This window comes from Ursus americanus, chromosome 8 (genome assembly GCF_024610735.1).
Source record: "Ursus americanus isolate L20-20 chromosome 8, mUrsAme1.1.p, whole genome shotgun sequence".
Classification (NCBI taxonomy): domain Eukaryota; kingdom Metazoa; phylum Chordata; class Mammalia; order Carnivora; family Ursidae; genus Ursus; species Ursus americanus.
In genome coordinates, this window is record NC_142134.1 from 43,164,904 (window position 1) to 43,184,441 (window position 19,538).

General features: G+C 34.9%; 1 protein-coding gene across 26 annotated transcripts in view; it reads right to left on the reverse strand.

Moving 5' to 3' along the window:
• The window catches only part of FIP1L1 (factor interacting with PAPOLA and CPSF1), a 74,291-nt gene that overhangs the window by 10,001 nt on the left and 44,752 nt on the right, over positions 1-19,538 (reverse strand). For 14 of the 26 annotated variants that reach the window (XM_045816020.2, XM_045816033.2, XM_045816021.2 and 11 more), the window contains 3 exons: positions 8,341-8,367; positions 6,266-6,320; positions 4,802-4,857 (listed from right to left, as the gene is read on the reverse strand). In XM_045816020.2, coding sequence (XP_045671976.1) covers positions 4,802-4,857; positions 6,266-6,320; positions 8,341-8,367 — 138 coding nt within the window. The remainder of the gene's footprint in view (positions 1-4,801; positions 4,858-6,265; positions 6,321-8,340; positions 8,368-19,538) is intronic. The other 12 variants (XM_045816037.2, XM_045816036.2, XM_045816028.2 and 9 more) reach the window with 1 other exon arrangement.

Here is a 19,538-nt window from a genome sequence, read left to right on the forward strand (position 1 = left end):
CATCAAAAACCAAACAGCAAAAGCCTAGTAGTAAAATGTGAAGAAAAAAAAAAAAGTTTTTTTGACTAGCATATATACGTACAAATAAAACAAAAACCAATCCTACTTCTAAATACAAGTAAATACAAATAGAACAGGAAGTTCAAGTGAATATATCACTTAAAACAGCAACAAAAACATTAGATACCAATGATAAAATCTAACCAAAGATATGCAAGAAGTGCTTGGAGATAATTATAGCACTTAATAGAAATATATTAAAGAACATCTCCATAACTGAAGAGAGTCCTTGTTCATAGATGGACTCAATGCTGTAAGAGAGGATTTCCACACAAACTGATCTAAGCATCAACGTAATTCCAATATGATTTCATTAGCGCAAGGGCTCTGCAGCCAGGCTGCATGGTTTCAACTCCTCATTCTGCCACTTCCTGTGTGATACTGGGAAGACCACTGAATTGGGCTGTTCTTCAATTACCTCGTCCATAAATTGGGAATAGTAACAGTATGCCTACTTTATAAGGCTGTCAAGACCACATGAGTTAACAGTGTTTTGTCTAAAGTAAGCATAATATGAATGTTAGTTATTAATCAAAATCTCAAAACAGCTTTTCATGGAACTTCCAAAGTTGATTTTAGAATGGATATGTAAGAACAATGGCCCAAGAATACTTCTGAAGCCGACTAAGTAGACAGACTTTGCAGATATTAGATTTACTATAAAATTCATAATTTAAATCGTGTGGCATTAGCACAAGGAAAGTTCAACAAATGAATAGTCTAGGAAGCCAAGAGTCAGATTCAGGCATACTCGGAAACCTGTTCATGAACGGACAGGGCACTGTAGATTCCTCAGAAAGAACAGACTATTCAACAGATGACACTGTGACAATTACATCTTTACTTTACAACACAGGCAAAAATGAATTCCAGATGGCTTAACACATGAAAAACAAAATGTGAAAACATTTTTGGGGAAAAAAACTTGATAAGGTCCTAGTCCAGATATGAACCCAATTAAAATGTAATACGACTTTACATGGTTGATGAAGTACAAGAAAAAAATAGTATTTTCAATTTATTTGCCATAGGAACCTTTTCCTTTCCAGGATTCGAGTACTAGAATTATCTCTATTGTATACAATATTTACATGGTCACAACAATGGAAATATAGCTTGTTGTTTAGCTTTTAGAATAAAAAATTTAACTGGGCACAGAGTTTTGGTTATAGGACAGAATATAAACGTTTCTTTTTTCTCTAGAAATTTATTTAATTACGAGAGAGAGAGAGTGAGTGGGGTGGGGGGGGAGGAGCAGAGGGAGAGAGACAAGTAGACTTGGAGCTGATTGCAGAGCCTGATGTGGGTATCGATCTCAGGACCCTGAGATCATGACCTAAGTCAAAACCAAGAGTCAGATGCTTAACCAACTGAGCCACCCAGGTGCCCTGAATATAAATGTTTCTAAGGAGAAGTATGGTTCACCGAAGCTGGAAGGCAGAGGGGTAAGAAGAGGTGAAGGCTTGGAAATTTGCACAGTAATAGATATAGTACATGAAACCAAGGGCATGTATATAAAAAAAGAACAAAAAAAGTGATATAATTTCACTGGTGGGGGAAAAAAAAAAGAGGTAGTGAAGGTAAGTGAGAAAATACACATCTATTAGACGAGGAGGAGAACAGATGGTATCCACAGTTATATAAAGCAAGGAACAGGGTGATAAGCTTATGTATAAATGCCATGCAGACCATCGGAAGAACTAAAAACCATAAAAAAACGCTTGTCTCTGCAGTTCTTTGGTATTTCTACAAAGACTACTTTTCAACTAGGTCTTACTTTATAAACACAACCTTAATATGCACATCAAGAAAAATCAGTGTTTCCATCTACAATTACTTCATAGTGTTTGAGGATAAATTACAAAGTTCTAAAATAAATTAACAAAGGTAAAACAGAATTACCAACAAAGAGGAAGATGTATTTATAACCTTTTTTTTCTTTAAAAAAATTTTTTTTAAGATTTTATTTATTTGACAGAGAGAGCTCGCTCGCACATGCACAAGCAGGGGAGTGGGAGCGGGAGGGAGAAGCAGGCTCTCCGCTGAGCAGGGAGCCCGATGTGGCACTTGATTCCAGGACCCTGGGATCACGACCTGAGCTGAAGGCAGATGCTTAACCTACTGAGCCACCCAGGCACCCCCAAAATTTTTAAAAATTTAATTCAGTTTTTTTAACTGAAATATATTTGACACATAATATTGTGAAAATTTAAGGCATGCAACATGTTCGTTATTTGTAAATTATAATTATTATTATAATACAATTGCCATTGTGGTGATAGTCATAGCATCTCTATCAAGTCACATAATTATTACCTCTCTTTTGTGGTGGGAATAATTAACTTTGATTATTCAAGAGATGTTAAAAAAAATCCCTATATAAGCAGATTCATGGTACTTAAAATATTCCTTATATATAGGAGAAATTGTGTTGACCTAATTCTTTTTTCAGCATAAAAGAACTATTTTTTATTTAAATTCAATTAATTAACATATAATGTATTATTGGTTTCAGAGGCAGAGGTGATTCATCAGTCTTATGTAGTACGCAGTGCTCATTATACCACGTGCCCTCCTTAACGTCCATCACCTTCATTCCAAGGTTTTGTTTGATTAGGATGAAGAAAATTCCTAACTTTCTTCTCATTAATTCTTGCAATATGCTTTATAATTGTTAATACTAAAGAATTCCTTCATTAAGAAAAATGCTCCTCTTTGGGACAGTTGGGGTTGGTAAAGAGTGAGCAAAAAACTCTTGCTTATTAAAAATTTGCATATATTACTTTGAGAAAAAACTAAATGCTTAGTCAATATTTAAAAAAATGAAATCTTCTACAAGGAAATTGTGTAGGTCATCTTAGGAATGAAGTCTTACTCTTTCTGATATGGGCTATTTGTTCATGTGTATTCAAACAAATACACAAGGAAACTTAGGACATGGCAGAAAATGACGAGTGCAATAAAAAAGGTAAAAATAAAAATCTAAATAATTTAACAATTAATGCGTACTTACATATTACAGGCACTTACATATTACATTTCACTGTGCTAAGCACTTAAGGTTCAAACTTTATTTTGCAGAGAGGGAAAATGATTTCGGTTAACTTATCCCAAGTTACCAGGATAATACACACCCAGAATCTACCCCCAGGCTAACGGCAGGGCCTATGCTGTAACAATCATGCTACCCTACCTCAGAGCGCAGAAAAGGGAGAGAATTTGGAGCTTATTGGAGATGGTGGGGAAAATCATAAAAATAACAGCTAATATTTGAGTGTTTATTAAATAGCAGGACTACGGCATTTTAATGTAGTCTCACTGAACCCCAACCTTATGCAGAAGATTTATGCTATTTAATAGCTGAAGACCTATGAAAGTCACATAAATGATGAGAGGGAAAAGCAAGATTCCACCCAAGGAGCAGGACTTCCTGGAAGCCCAGCAATGATGAATAAATAACCAACCAGCCAAATATTAAAAGGCTGTATAATCACTGAAGGCAACAGATCACCTTTTGATGTGAATGAATGGCATATATCTAGTTGGAACAATGTGGGTCTGAAGAACAGTACCACACCCTGAGATAGATGCCTAGAAGGGAAATGGAAGCATACAACTGGTACTTGAGCTACCACCAAGATTTAGAACTTCTGGGGTGTAAATGCTTTTGGAGCCATTCAGTGTTCTCCATCCCCAGTGGTACTACCTGAATACAAAATACCATCATTTCTCCCCCTGGATTACTCCAACAGCTTCTTGTTCCCCAAATCGAGCATTTCTGTTAGTCCTATCTTTCTACCCACCCTATAAATCCATAATTTCCTCAAAGTAAGCAGCCAGAATGGACCTTTTCCAAATCAAGTCTAGCAATTTCACAGCTCAGCATAGAACGAAATGGCTCCTCAGAGCTTTCTGAATAAAGCTGAAAATCTAAATAGGACAGCTACAACACCCTGTATAATCTCCTTTCTCATCTTGAAACATTCATCATGCAAAGCTCTACACTCCAGCCACACCACCTTTCAGTTCATAAAGCCTACCAGGTTCTCTCTCACCCGCATATCTCTGGACATGATCTGAACCTCAAATCACATCATCTACCTCTTTACCCCTTCCCCTTCTGGAGTGGGGGACCCCTCCACTATGCTCCCATGACACCTTCTTCTGTCACCTGGCTATTCCTCACTGGTCCATAAATTTGGTAATGGCAAACTTACGTTTAGTTTACTGTACCCCTAAACCTAGTACAATGCATAGCATTTTTAAAATGAATGATCAAGAGATCTAAGCAGAAAGTGGTATCAGAAGCCCTTAGAATGAATTATGTTGTCAAGAGTGAACAGGAAAGAGCACCTAGCCAAATGATCTGCAAGAAAAAACAGTGAGGGTAGAAGAGGAGAACAACGTTAGCTGGATGTCGTAAGTCAAGAAACAAAAAGATTACAACGAAGAAGACGGAGACAACTGGCTGACAAATCTTAAATCCTTTTAGGAAAAGGCAAGGTAAAAATAACCCTGCTGTACCACCATTTCTTAATTTTTAAAAGTACAGTTGATAAAAAATGAAAATGATTCTGTTAAGTAACCTGGAATGGAATGTAAGACCTAGTTATTCCGTTAGTTAATATTTTTAATTGCTCCATAAGACAGCATTTTAAACCATGGAAGTACGCTTTCATTGTTTTAAAAATATTTAAGTACTGATTCGAATTGAATCTGGGCAACTAAAAATAATACTTACCATTGCCATATGGAAAAGCACGTGCAGAACGACTATCATAACCAGAGGAATGTCCACTGTTGAAGAAAAATGTATTTTTATGTGTTGCAAGTAAGTTCTAAATTTTAATATTTTGGTACAAATGCAAAACATCAAGGTAGAATTAGGACTTTCATTTAACCATCATATAATGATAAATTTTAATTGTGTAATTTTATCTTTTAATAAAAAAAAACAGGCTTTTAACCTCAAAACATATTTTAAACCTAATACCCACTTATAAAGAAAAACCTAGCTTGCTAGTACTATTTAATGTGAATAATCCAATCAATTCAGCTTGACTCCCAAGATAACAGAAACTTTGAGGCTAACAGAGTACTTGAGATTTCACCAAAATACAGTACTAAAAAAACAGATTTTAATGATTCAGAAATTCAGCCCCAGTGACAGGATAAAGAAATAATACTTTTTGATCGAGAAAAATATATATTCAACAAGAACTTAATAATTAAATCGTTATACTCTCACAATTAAGACGGTTCTGAGCTTTATCATTTCCTGTTTGAAAATTTTGCATGGTTTGATTCTACTGATGTAATGTTCTCACAATTTTTCCATCTATTAATATAATTTGGATCACCTTCTCAGAAATACATTATTTTTATAGAGTTTACTTGCTACTTAAGAGGAAATAGTTTGGCTACCATTTTTTAGTGATCTCTATCTGCCAAGAATTGTGCTGATGTGTTATATTCACCAGCTGTTGTAATCTTCACAAATCTATCAACCCCATTTGGTAAAAGGAAACTGAGTCTCAAAGAGTAGTTATGAACCTTACCCAGCAACACAAAGCTAGGGAATTCTGAAGCAAAAATTTGAGTCAGATCTGTGCAATTGCCAAAGCCCTATGTTGTTAACCACCACGCTTCCTGACATCTATGAGGTAAATACTCTTTAGTACGGCATTCCAACTAACATAAACCAGAAACGCAGGGTATAAAAGAGAAGGCTGTTGCCATGTAGAATGGATCCTATCTTCCTTTGTGGAAGGTGAGTTTCAGCAGGCCATAAGGAGTAAGGCAGCTTTTCTTTACTTGGTTCCTGATAATAACTGTCCTTACTTAATCCTAAAACAGACATGCATTATTCATGATTAGCAGTCATCTGTTTGGATATCCCACAAAAATTACTATAGCCAAGTTTTTACCAATCTAGGGGTTTCTTTGATCAGTGTGTCATAAATCAAAGCAAGGTATTTCAAAATACCGTCATTTGGTTTTCTCCGTCCTGTTTTGTTACCAAACTATAGGTCCAACATCTTATATAAAAGTAACTAGCACAGATCTAGACTCATGAATTGAAAGGCAGGCACTACTTAATCTTTACAAAATTAAATCTTTGAAAATATTACCAAGATATGTATATGACTTTTCTGTCAAAAGTCTACCAATGATGAGAAGTTCTACCCTATCCATACTGATTTACCTTTCTATTGTTGGTATAAGAGATGGAGGTGGAGCGCCTGGTGGAGGAGGAAAACCTGAAACAGTCAATCATAAGATAAAAAATGTTAACAGAATGTACATTTAATGTCAAGTGTGAAATAAAGTTGCTGCGTATCACTAAATTTCTCTGGGGACATAACGTGCTTCTCTATGTTACCATGGACAGAAAAAAAACGGAGCTTAAACTTATAAAAAGATTTTTTGAGCAATAAAACTTTAAATGAACAGTCTGGTCTAACACACAGAGCACAAACTGGGAGTCAGGACACCCGGTCTTATTTTCAGCACCACACACAGCCCATTTTGTGAGTATGAGAAAGTTAATCTCAATGCCTTACCTTATCCATATATAAAACAGTAGTATTGCCACCAGATATGTTATACTTGAAATACTTTTGAAGAAAAGCAAATAAAATAGCATTTACCTCTTTCAAAAAATATTTTAATGTATAGAAATTTCCTTAAAATATATAATTATAAATAAAATCTTACCAGTAAATATATAAATGTTTAAGGCTGAGAATATCCATCATAAAATACATCTTAAATACACAACCCTAAAAGAACTATTTTATAAAGAAGGGCATGTAACATAGTTTTTGGATTAGTTTGGAGAGAGAATAATGTACACCTTTATATCATGAGGTCTGTATCCTCAATAATTCACAATACCTAAATGAAATACCACAGAGTATGGCTAAAAGGGACCTTAACAGTTTATCTACTCTGCACTTTCAAATTCAGATAGGCAGTAAAGCATCCCAACAAAAGACTTTAAAATTCAACTTAAATAACTTATGATACCAATTCCTTCCCAAGTTTTAACAAACTTTACTATTAGGAAATGAATTCAATTCTGTAATTTAAATTTCTCACACTACAATTCATATGCTATCCTGAATGAGAACAAGAAGCAATCCATTATCATATTCTCTATCACCCTCCGCATATTTGAAAACACTTCCACTAGCCTCCTTCTTTAGTATTCTATGTAAAAATGAATCCCAGTTCTCTTAACCCTTCTCGAAGTCCATTTAAATCAATTTTTGGCCCTGCTACAAGTTGTTTCAAATTCACCATGCTTATCTTCACTATACCCAATTTCAAGATTTGTAACTCCTCTACTAAACATCTCAGAACTGTGAAGTTTAGCAATGACCACAATCCTATCTTATACAGCTTTTCAACCACATTTCCTTTTAAACTAGACACACCAATGATTCCTTTATGACTTGTCCTGATAAGCCTTTTTCAGCCACAATGATACACATTCAGTGACTAACTATTCCACAACTAAATATGTATACTATCTCATGCTACCTAAACTCCGTTATTTCTCTTTATAGAGGTCATTTTGAATACAGACCCACCTTTCCAAGCATGGTCACCTTTCTTTCTCTTCATATTCCTTGGCTCTGAATACTGAACTCAGTAACAAACACACTTGCTACCATATTTGCATCACACTCTAAAAACATTTAAAAAACAAAACACTGAAAAAGTGTTAAAAACCACCCCTGGTCACATATAAGCTATTGATCACACCATTACAACAATCAACAACCACCACTCTAAGAACAACCATCTAACCAGTTGTCAATCTATCTAATAGTATGGTTCAGAATGTATTTTCTCACAATACTGAGTTTTGCCAGCAAGGTAAAAAAGAAAAATCAGAAACCATGATAAAGTCAAGATAAATGATCTTTTTCTTCTTTTGCAGTCGCTTTATCATATAAAAAATTCACTGGTCTGAAAAAACTTTTTTTCATAAAAATTTTATTTTATATTCCATACTGTTTTCTTCAACAAATTGATAACAGTGAGAATTTTCTCAGAATCGCTATTTCTACAAAAATGGGTAAGACAGGTATAAGAAAACTATGTATCTTAATCAAAACTGGAATGAAGCAAAGGCAGAGCTGAAAATAGGACCTTGAAATCCCAATAGCCTATTCTATAGTCTAACCACATCAACACTGTCCCTCCTGTAACTATAAGCTTGAAATTTCATGTTTATTAACAATGATGGAGAAAACATGAAAAAAGTTTTACCTGGAGGTGGTACAGTTATTGGAATACCTAAAAAACAAGTGATGAAATTTAATATAGTAATTGGATTTTATAACCTGTTATGTATTTATGCCATCACCAAAAAAAAAAAAAAAACCTTTGAAATAGAACCCCTTGCCTCATTTTCCTGGCTTATTCACTCAAAAGAAGCATTCTGTTTTCTTGCAGAAGACCAACAATTCCAGTATAACATCCAACCTCCTGATAAAAACCCAGTCTAACAACTTGGTAACAAATTTCCCCTACTAGGTGTAATCACAAACAAAGTTAGACATCAGTTAAAAAAGCACACTTGTGCATTTTTTGTGCATAAATATCAAACTCCATGAAATTAACACTAAGTTTGATAATCAACATCTGATCTTGTTATTTAATATTTTAATAGGGAAATTATCAATGGGCTTTTTAATACTGCAGGTAATACAAGGTAACTCTGAAGATGATGACTTCTCACTTTAGTAAAGCTTTGTGGGACGTTCAAATGTTGATTTGGATCGTTTTAATATTGTCAATAGCACTGGGGAAAGGCTATTATTTCCCCTGATTTGTGGGAGTAGAAAAGGGGGGTATAGCCAATTCATATATATATACTCCCCGGGCACATTAAGATAAATGTGGACAATTTATGTCTATAGGAGTCAGTAAATACTAATTTGAGTGACTCTCATTCATTTGCACACATTATAAACTTTTAAGAAATAAACTATGTATAAATAAACATTCTCAATTTACATTGGTCAAATGTGCCCTTAAATCCTAATGTAGAGGTTATGTGACAAATTCTACTTTTTGTTTAAAGAAAAATGACATTTCTAGGTAGGAAAATAGAAAAAAAAATGTTTTCATGAAAAATTTTATACCATAACTTCAACATAGAATGGTTTACTAAGTCCTATCTTAAAAACTGCATCAAAATTAGTCCAAAATAGGGGGCAAAAGTCAAATTCATTAATTAAATGCATGGGGAAAAAATAATGAAAACAATTAGTTTCAAATGTTTTTTGTCAATGGAAACATCTGCTAATAATTTGAAATTTTTCTGTGAATATTTTACCAGAATAAGAGGTTTATATAAAAAAATCTTAAGGCAGCCAGTGGCTTTAAAATGGAGAATGAAACACCTGATTTAACTACCCATACAATAAGAGGATATGCTAAACTTACAAAACCAACAAGACTGAAAAAGATAGTAAGAGACATGTAAGCCATTATTTTTAAAAAATCATTAGACCTCCAAATGTCTACTAACTAAATCTATACTTAATGGCAATTCTCATCCATCCTGAAGTTACCTTGCTGCATCCTAAATTACTAAACTAAAAGAATCCAGCAAACAATACAAGCTAGCAGAGTCCCAGACACTGTACTAAATGGGAAAAGTAAGAAAGGCAGAGCATGTTAATCATCCTTAATATCTACTATTACCTAATTTTCTTTAGAACAGTATAAAGCCTTATAGAGCACTGTTTAACTTAACTTCACCATGTGATCTAGTTTTTACATGTAAATACATGATTTTCTATTTATTTATTTTTTTAGGTGTATAGTAGTTCCTTCTTAGCCACGCTTTCCACAGTTTTAGTTATCCGCAGTCAACCACATTCTGGAAGCAGGTGATCCTCCTTCTTATGTATTGTCAGAAGGTCAACAGTAAGTAGCCTAATGCTATGTAAGTCACAGGGCCTATGCCATTCACCTCACTTCATTTCAGGACATAGGCATTTTATCAACTTACACTGTCACAAGAAAGGTGAGCACAGTACATTTGAGATACTTTCAGAGACAGAGGGAACGATCACATTCAAATTACTTTTATTACAGTACATTGTTATAATTGTTCTATTTTATTATCGTTAATCCCTTACTGTGTTGAATTTATAAATTAAGCTTTATCATAGGTTATGTATGAATGGGAAAAACACACAGCACATGTAAGGTTTAATGCTATCTACCATTTCAGGTGCGCACTGGGGGTCCTGGAACATATCCCTTGCAGATAAAGGGTGGGGGGGGGACTACTGTATAAGATAAAGAACTGTAGGAAATTCAGCAAACCACCCTGTAATCCTAATAAACTACTTAAATCAACACATGAGCAACATGTATCACTCTACCTAAAGTTAACTACAGCTTACTAAAATCTGAATTCACACAAAATAACTAAGAAATTACTAGTCAGCCCTCTCAAAATTCAGCCTTCAAAAACATCTAAGTTGTCACATTTTCAGAAAATATAAAAAGACTTATAAGCAAAGTATTAAATACGTTATGAAGGTTGTTAAAATTACAGCCTGCTTTTAATTTTAATTTCACTACAGGAGTATCATAGGACAGGTTTTTAAAAAATCAACTGGAAAGAATTAAGAACAAAAAGAAAACTCATGCTATACGTAAAGATGTCTTTCCAGTCACTATCTACTCATCACACAGCATGAGAACTAGAAAAGGCCCTTCTTGTGAGGCCTCTATTTCATCTAAGATATTTCAATATAAATCTTTACTGGTAAATGTTCACCGAATGAGAACCACAAAGTTGATGAAACACAATACAAATCAATTCTTTAGTATTATCAGATGTATTTTCAAAATGCAACTATGGAAGTTTAATATACTTGTACAAAAATCACGATTTAGTATTTGACTTTTGTTAACAAAAGAGAAACAGCATAAGAGAAAACTGGTCTCAAAAATTACTGTCCTCACCCACAACACTCCCACCTTCCTGACCAACACACGTGCTGCTTAACTAACAGACTGAAATTACACAAGGCAAGTACTGTGTTTTACTGTTCCTTTATCTATAAAATGAGTAGGATAAAAATGTTTATTTCCCTGGAAAGCTTTGCCTAACAGTAAAAAGAGTTAAGATTTCTAGTACTATAGGCCAAAGCTTTTGGAAAAGTAATATTCAAGCTCTAATATTATAATATCTGGATATTAGTGGATAGATAGTAGTTTTGAAGCGTTAGTGACCACCAGAATCACCCAGAGAGTTGGTTAAAACACAGATTGCTGGATCCCTCCCCTATAATTTCTGATTCAGTAGGTCGGGAACGGGGCCAGAGAATCTGCATTCCTAACAAGGAGATGATGTTGCTGAGCATCCATTCCAAATTTTTATGAACTAACAAAGCATGTGACACCTTGAAGTAAAACAACAGAGCTCTATGATAGCCTACGCTATCTATCTGGCATCCCCAAAGAAAGAGAACCAGATTTACTTTTTCCTGTAATGCACACTCTTCAGTGGAAAGCATGTGGGTGGGGAGGACCTGAAATCCTATTTGGGAACTGAAGGAACTGAAGCAAAGAAATAGAAAGGCAGCAGCCCTGTGAGACTTACTGAAAGGTATTTAACTATATTTTTTAAATTTGCACAAAATTAATAACGGCTCTGCAGTCAACAAAAAAACAATAAAAATTGTGTATGAACTCATTCTCAATATAGCCCATGATTGTTTTTCTAAGGCAGAAAAGAGTTCATATATGCTAGGTAGCCTCTGATATAGCCTCTAATGATCCCTGATTGCAAGGTATTTATGCCTTTTTATACCTTTGGTATTTATACCCTCCCCCTAGTATGGGCTGGATATAATGATTTATTTCTAACAAAATCCAGCAAAATGATGGGATGTCACTTCTGTGACTAGATTACAAAAGACAGTGACTTCTATTTTGCTGGTATCCTCTACAGTTTTCTTGGCATGCATGCTTTCCTGAAGCAAGCTGCCATGCAGGAGAGGAAGTGAATCTTGATCTTGAAAAAGAGTACTTTCTCAGTCAAGCCTTTGAGAGGACCATCCCAAAATCTGTGGCAGACTGAAGCAGAGGACCTAAATAAGCAGTCCCCACATTCTTAACCCAGAAAAACTGCTCAATAATAAATATATGTTGTTTTAAGTCACTATGTTCTAGAGTGATTTGTTACTCAGCTAACAAATACGTATAACAACTACCTATCATTTCTCTATTAAGTTCGAGTGAAAGAAAAAAGCATGGCAGAATAATGCAAATTATGCTTCCAAGTTCTTACTAGTAACTTCTAAATTTCATCAGCACTATTATGTTACAAATGGATAAGCTTGATCACTTTAATTCTCACTGATTTCTACTTCAAAGTCATCAAGCTTGTAAGTAAATTCTGCACAAAGAAATCGAGTAAAGTCAAGGTTTATAAAAATCTTTAAATATTACCTTCTACTACATGCTTTTCTGTGCATCAATATTTCTAAAATTATATACACACACATATTGTCTAACACCTACCCTTTAAAAATAGCATCCTGTTTTGAGTTTACTGAAAATACTCATAGGCCACTTTTTTTTTTTAATATAAAAAAACAAAAGAGAAAATGAGAACAGTTCTCAAAAACTTCTAGGAATTATTTTTTAAAGGTACTTCTGGAAAATATATTTTTGGCAAAAAGCATCCACTAATAAGCAGATTTGCTGAACAAGAACAAAAATCTTACAGAACTATAAAAATTAGCTTAATAAATATTATATTCATAAAATAGCTTCTCAAAATTGTATTTTCTCAAGGGTGCGGATAATATTCATTCAGAATAGGCTAAGCTTTTGACAAAGCAGCAGTTCTTAAAGTGTTATGTGGAGATTCGAGGGGGTCTCTAATACCCTTTTAAGGAATCTGCAAGGTTAAAACTACTTTCATAAAAATACTAAGATGTTATTTGCCACTTTCATGTTCATTCTCTTTCAAGTGTCCAAGAAAGTTTTCTAGAGGCTACACGACATGTGAAATCACAAAAGATTTAATGCAGGAACAAACAGGAGAATCCAGTTTTTTTTCTATTAAGCCACACAGTAAAAAAAAAAAAAAAAAATTTGCAGAAGTGTAAAACAAGACCGCACTAAACATTTTTTGTTCTTTTAGAAAAAGTTATTTTTCACACAAATATCTTAATGCTAATATGTAATGGGTTTATTATGAGTATCTTTTACGTAACATTTTAACTTCTCAGTTTTCATTTCTAATACAAAAAAAAAATAAGATATACCATGCATAAATAAAAGCTCTTTGGGAGATTGTAGTAATTTTTTTTTTTTTAGTGTATAAAGTGGTCTCTGACCAAAACGTTTAAGAGCCACTGTGCTGGAACCTGACTGCTAACAGAAAACTAATCCACAGACAATGTAGGCCTTAGAGGAAATGCAGAAAGACTCCAGATGTGAGCTGCCTTTCTCCCTAACCCCACGTGTCACTGCTACAACCCAAAATCATCAAGATATGTAAGGAATGAACACAACTTTTAAGTTCATCTAACTCATAGTACTACATGACGAATGAGACACTAATGTCCTTGATAATAGTCTTTAGGAATGACTTTAGGAATTCCTTCTAAAATGCAGAACCCTACACATTTTAAGCTCTATAAACAGCTAAACCCTATATCCAACTTTAAAAGCAGGGATCACTGTTCTCTGTGGTCTGAACTAACTGGACTATAGTATCTCAGTAAAGCAAAGACCCTTCCTCAACTTAACCGAATCCTGAGCTAGATTTTAATTGTTCTGAAGACTTACAGAACCATAGTCACATGAGCCTTAATTTTGATTAATATAACAAAAAATGAGCTAAAAATAAATCTGGCCTTCTCTCTTTCAATAAACTCTATTATAAAAAATGAAGATAAAATAGGATAACACTAAAGTAAATTAACATTTAAAAATCTAAATTAAAAGTCTATAATAAAATATTATATAGTTTGAACATAGTTTAAAAAAATAGTTCACAAACATTAAATTATTTAAAAAACAAGTAAGATAAGCCAGACACAGGACAAATAATGTAATGATTTCACTTATATGAAGTACCTACAATAGGCAAATTCATAAAGAAAGGATAGAGGCTACAGGAGCTGGGGGACAGGGTTAGGGTTACTGTTTAATGAGCAGAGTTTCATTATGGATAATAAAGTTTTAGGTATAGATCATAGTGATGGTTACACAACTTTGTCAATGTAGTTAATGCCAGTGAACTGTAGACTTACAGATGGTTAGAACAATAAATATTATGTATATTTTACCACAATAAAAAAGTACTATAAAATCAACTGCACTTTAACATGAATCTTCCAATTTTACAATTCTTCTTCCAATAAACATGTATATCACAACTGGTTTATTCAGTAAACAGACTTAACACAAATCAGGCAAACAGCAAATTCTCAGCTAACTGGATGTTTTTTAAAAAAAATCTGGTTCCTGCTCTTTATAAGCTCCAAAACTTCTCTACCCAGAAGTACATATGCATACACTTCAACATGAGGGAAAGAGTTACAAAAAAACAACAACTTTTAAAAGACACGTTATTGGGGTGAATATACACATAATGCCATGACTCAATTCAACATAGTTAACAAAACAGGCTTTTGGACAAAACCGCCTGCTGGCTCTCCTATTTTCCAGCTATTGCTTAAACTCTTTTAAGTCCCAGTTTCTCTTCTGTAATTAGAATAATGTCTATTTCAGTTGTTGTCAAGGATCACATTGAGTTAATATATGGAATGTGCTCAGAACAGTGCCTTCAACAATAAGTAAGCATTCAATAAATATTAGCTATTATTAGCTAGTATAAGTGACCCTTGAACAACAGGGGTTTGAACTGCACAGGTCCACTTATATGTGGATTTTCTTATAGTACAGACCTATAAATGCATTTTCTCTTCTTTATATTAACATTTTTTTTCTAGATTACTTTATTCTAAGAATATAGTATATAATACACATAACATAAAAAATATGTTAACTGTTTATGTTATTAGGCTTCCAGTCAACAATGCGCTATCAGTAGAAAGTTTCTGGAAGGTCAAGGCATGTGTAGATTTTTGACTGCTTGGGGGGTTGCTGCCCCTAGCCCTGGTGTTTTTCAAGGGTCAACTGAATTTCTACTATTACTCATCGAAAGCATGAAGCCGTACTAATGTATTTCTGAAAAACTTAACACAATAGAAACTACTGAGTGGTTCATTAGGCGATGAAAATACCAAATTTTCTGAAAATTAAGAAAGATGTTGAATAATCGGTGTTTTCAAGCTACTGTTAGTATGGTAACAGAAAACCACATTAAATACCTCTTCATTTAAAAAAGCTACTCCAAATGTCACAAAAATAAACTTAGGACCAGAGATCCTTTACGTGTTTGCTGTATTCTCCAACATAAAACCTTCTCCGCTCTTGATACAAATCAATCGTGGCAAATATTTTGTTCCATTACTAACAAATTTTATGTACATTTGTAGATGTGTGGTTGGGGGGGGGTAGGAGGAAATACACCTCTCCTTGTCTGCTATTTGACAGTAAAAGTCCCTTGAATGCATGCAATCTCCATCCCCTCATCATGTTAAGGAGGTTATGGAGTAACTATCTACTTATGCAATGAGTCATACCTGGAAACCTCTAAGAGTTGACCATAAATTTTGTTCTCCAAGTCAAGGCATTTCTGAGAATGAATAATAATAGTTATGCTGGGATAGAAGGTATAAAGGAGGTTCCAGGCAAATCTGGACATATGGTCCTATTGGTGAAACAATCCTATTTATGAAAAAATTAGCACCCCAAAACATGGGTGTAATACATCATTACTCTATTTATCTCATCATATACAGGCCTATAGTCTTGAAGTGTAGGCATTTGAAAGCAAATGTTAACAAAGACAGCATTAAATTCTTTTAGTATTTCTCAAGAAAGCAAAAAGAAAACCTAAGGTTTCTCTAAGAAAAATGGAATACTTTTTAAGGCAAACTTCTAAAAGACTCCTGAGCCACAGCTTTCTTTCATTAGCTGCTTATGATTCTTAAGGTGATCTAAATTACAGTGAACTCCATAGAACATACTGTAATCATGTGGTTCTGTGGTAAATGGTAACTGAAAACGTGGCTTTAATCAAGGCCTATATTCAGTGGGTAAGGATCTATGTAGCCATACTGTTACGGAAAAGCTGAGGACCACTCTGATTATAACTGTGTGGCTGTACCAGCTGTCAATCTGAAAGTCTCTCTGGTGTTATGGACACAGAAACATGTTAACTCAAGCAGCTATCTTATTTAGGGAATGTCAAGTATACAAAAGATCTTTGTGATTAGCATTGTTGGGAAACACTGATGGAAATACAGACTACCTTCTCTCCCAACAGCTCACAGTAAAAGTAAGGAGTAATTCAGATTGTCTCAATTTACAAATAGCTGGTTTTAGTATGAACTGGATCTCCCTGCCACCAGCCAATATACCACAGTTAGATACTGCTTAAACCAGAATCAGAATTCATCTGAATCAGTATCCTTAAATGCTGACAGGACAGCATGGAAATTCTAAGAACAGGCCATCAAAAGAGATTTGGATAGGTATTTAAAATATGAAAAGCAAGTAGTTAGTTCACAGTTGACAGTACAGGCCTACCTCATTTTATTGCGCCCACTTTACTGCGCTCCATGGTTACTGTGTTTTTGTTTTTTAACAAATTGAAGGTTTGTGGCAACACTACTTCAGCAAGTCCATTAGAGTCATTTCCCAAGTGTTTGTAATTTCATGTCTTTGTGTCACAATTAAGGTAAACTGTCACAGTATTTCGAACTTTTTCCCTATTTTATTTGTTACGGTGATTTGTGATCAGTGATCTTTTGGTGGTACTGTTGTAACTGGTTTGGGACACCACAAACTCTAATCATATATAAGACGGCAAACTTAATTGATATATGTTGTTTGTATTCTGATTGCTTGACTAACCGACCACTGCCCCGTCTCCTTCTCTGGAGACACAATAACGAAATTAGGTCAATTAATAACCCGGCACTGGCCTCTAAGTGTTCAAGTGAAAGGAAGAGTCACACATCTCTCACTTTAAATCAAAAACTAGAAATGACTAAGTTTAGTAAGGAAGGCATGCCAAAAGCCGACTGGCTGTACGGTAGGCCTCTTGCGACAGTCAAATAGTGAATGCAAAGGAAAAGTTCTTGAAGGAAATTAAAAGTGCTACTCCAGTAAACACACAACTGTTAAGAAAGCAAAACAGCCTTACTGCAAATACAGAAAGTCTGAGTGGTCTGGAGAGAAGACCAAACCAGCCACAATATCCCCTTAAGCCAAAGGCTAATCCAGAGCAAGGCCCCTATAACCCTCTTCTATTCTGTGAAGGCTGACAGAGGTGAGGAAGCTGTAGAAAAAAAGTGTGAACCTATCAGAGGCCGGTTCATGAGGTTTAAGGAAAGAAGCCATCTCCATAACATAAAGTGCGAGGTGAAGCAGCGAGTGCTGACAGAGAAGCTCCAAGTTCCCCAGGAGACCCAGCCAAGACCACTCATAAAGGTGGCCACACTAAACAACAGATCTTCATGTAGACAGAACAACCTCCTGTTGGAAGGAGATGCCATCGGGGACTTTCACAGCTGAAAAGAAGTCAAGGCCTGGCTTCAAAGTTTCAAAGGGCAGGCTGAATCTCTTCTGAGGGGCTAATGCAGCTGGTGACTTTAAGTTGAAGCTAATGCTCACCATCCTGAAAGTCCTAGGGCCCTTAAGAATTAGGCCAAATCCACTGTGCCTGTGCTCTATAAACGGAACAACAAAGCCGGGATGACAGCACATCTGTTTACAACATGGTTTACTGACGATTTTAAGCCCACTGCTGAGACTACTGCTCAGAAAAAAAGATTCCTTTCAAAATATTACTGCCCATCGACAATGCACCTGGTCACCTAAGAGCTCTCTCTCTGGTGGAGACATATAATGAGATTAATGTTTTCATGCCTCATAACAAAATATCCATCCTGCAGCCCATGGATCAAGGAGTCATTTTGACTTTCAAGTCTTATTATTGAAGAAATACATTTCATAAGACTACAGCTGCCACAGATAGTGACTCCTCTAATGGATCTGGGCAAAAAGCAAATTGAAAACCTTCTGGAAAGGCTTCATCACTCAAGATGTCATTAAGAATGTTCATGATTCATGGAGAAAGATCCAAATATCAACATTAACAGAAGTTTGGAAGAAGTGGATTCTAAACCTCGTGGAAGACTTTAAGGAGTTCAAGACTTCAGTGGAGGAAGTAACTACAGATGTGTTGGAAATAACAAGAGAACTAGAATGAGATTTGGAGCCTGAAGGCATGACTGAATTGTTGCAGGTTCATGATAAAACTAGGACAGATGAAGGGTAAGCAAAGAAGGTGGTTTCTTGACATGGAACCTACTCCTGGTGAAGATGCTGGGAAGACTGTTGAAATGGCAAAAAAAAGGATTTAGAATATTACCTAGACTTAGTTGATAAAGCAGCAGCAGAGTCTGAGAGGACTAACTTCAATTTGGAAGGAAGTTCGGTGGATAAGATGCTATCAAACAACATCACTGCTACAGAGAAATCAATTGTTCGTGAAAGGAAGAGTCAACCTGTGTGGCAAAGTACACTGCTGTCTTATTACAAGAAACTGCCACAGCCACCCCAACCTTCTGCAACCACCACCCTGATCAGTCAGCAGCCACCAACATCAAGGCAAAACCCCAAGGTCAGCAAAAAGATTATGACTCACTTAAAGCTCAGATGATGGTAAGCATTTTTTAGCAACAAAGTACTTTTTAGTTAAGGTATTAAGGTATTATTTTTTAGACATAATGCTACTGCACACTCAATACACTGTGGGAGAGTATAAACATAACTTTTATATGCACTGAGAAACCAAAATTTCATTGGATTCTTTTTATTGCAGTAGTCTAGAACTGTAGTATCTCTGAGGTAAGCCCATAAATAATAAACAACAAAAAAATAAGGAGTGTTACTCTATGGTATAATGCCATGGATATATGAACATTATTAAAAGATATTATCCTTAAAAACAGAAGTTATGTGGCAAAGAAATGGCGTAGTCTTGTCACTCTGGAAAAAAGCATACTTCCAGATAATGCCAGTGCCTCTAAGCAATATCCTATAGAGCTTCTAAATATTCTTATATACCAAAAAGGTATTTATTTCTTCACCATTTTTCATACCCTCTCTCTCTCACTCACTCATACCACTTACTCTCTCACAACAGCTAGTGCTGATTATGTAAACTTTTAGCAATCTGGTGATATACTATGCTAGTAATAAAAAAAAATTATTTTAAATCACCTTTAATACCTAGTTAAAATAAGATTACCAAGCAATCTAGCGTAAGACTATTATCACAT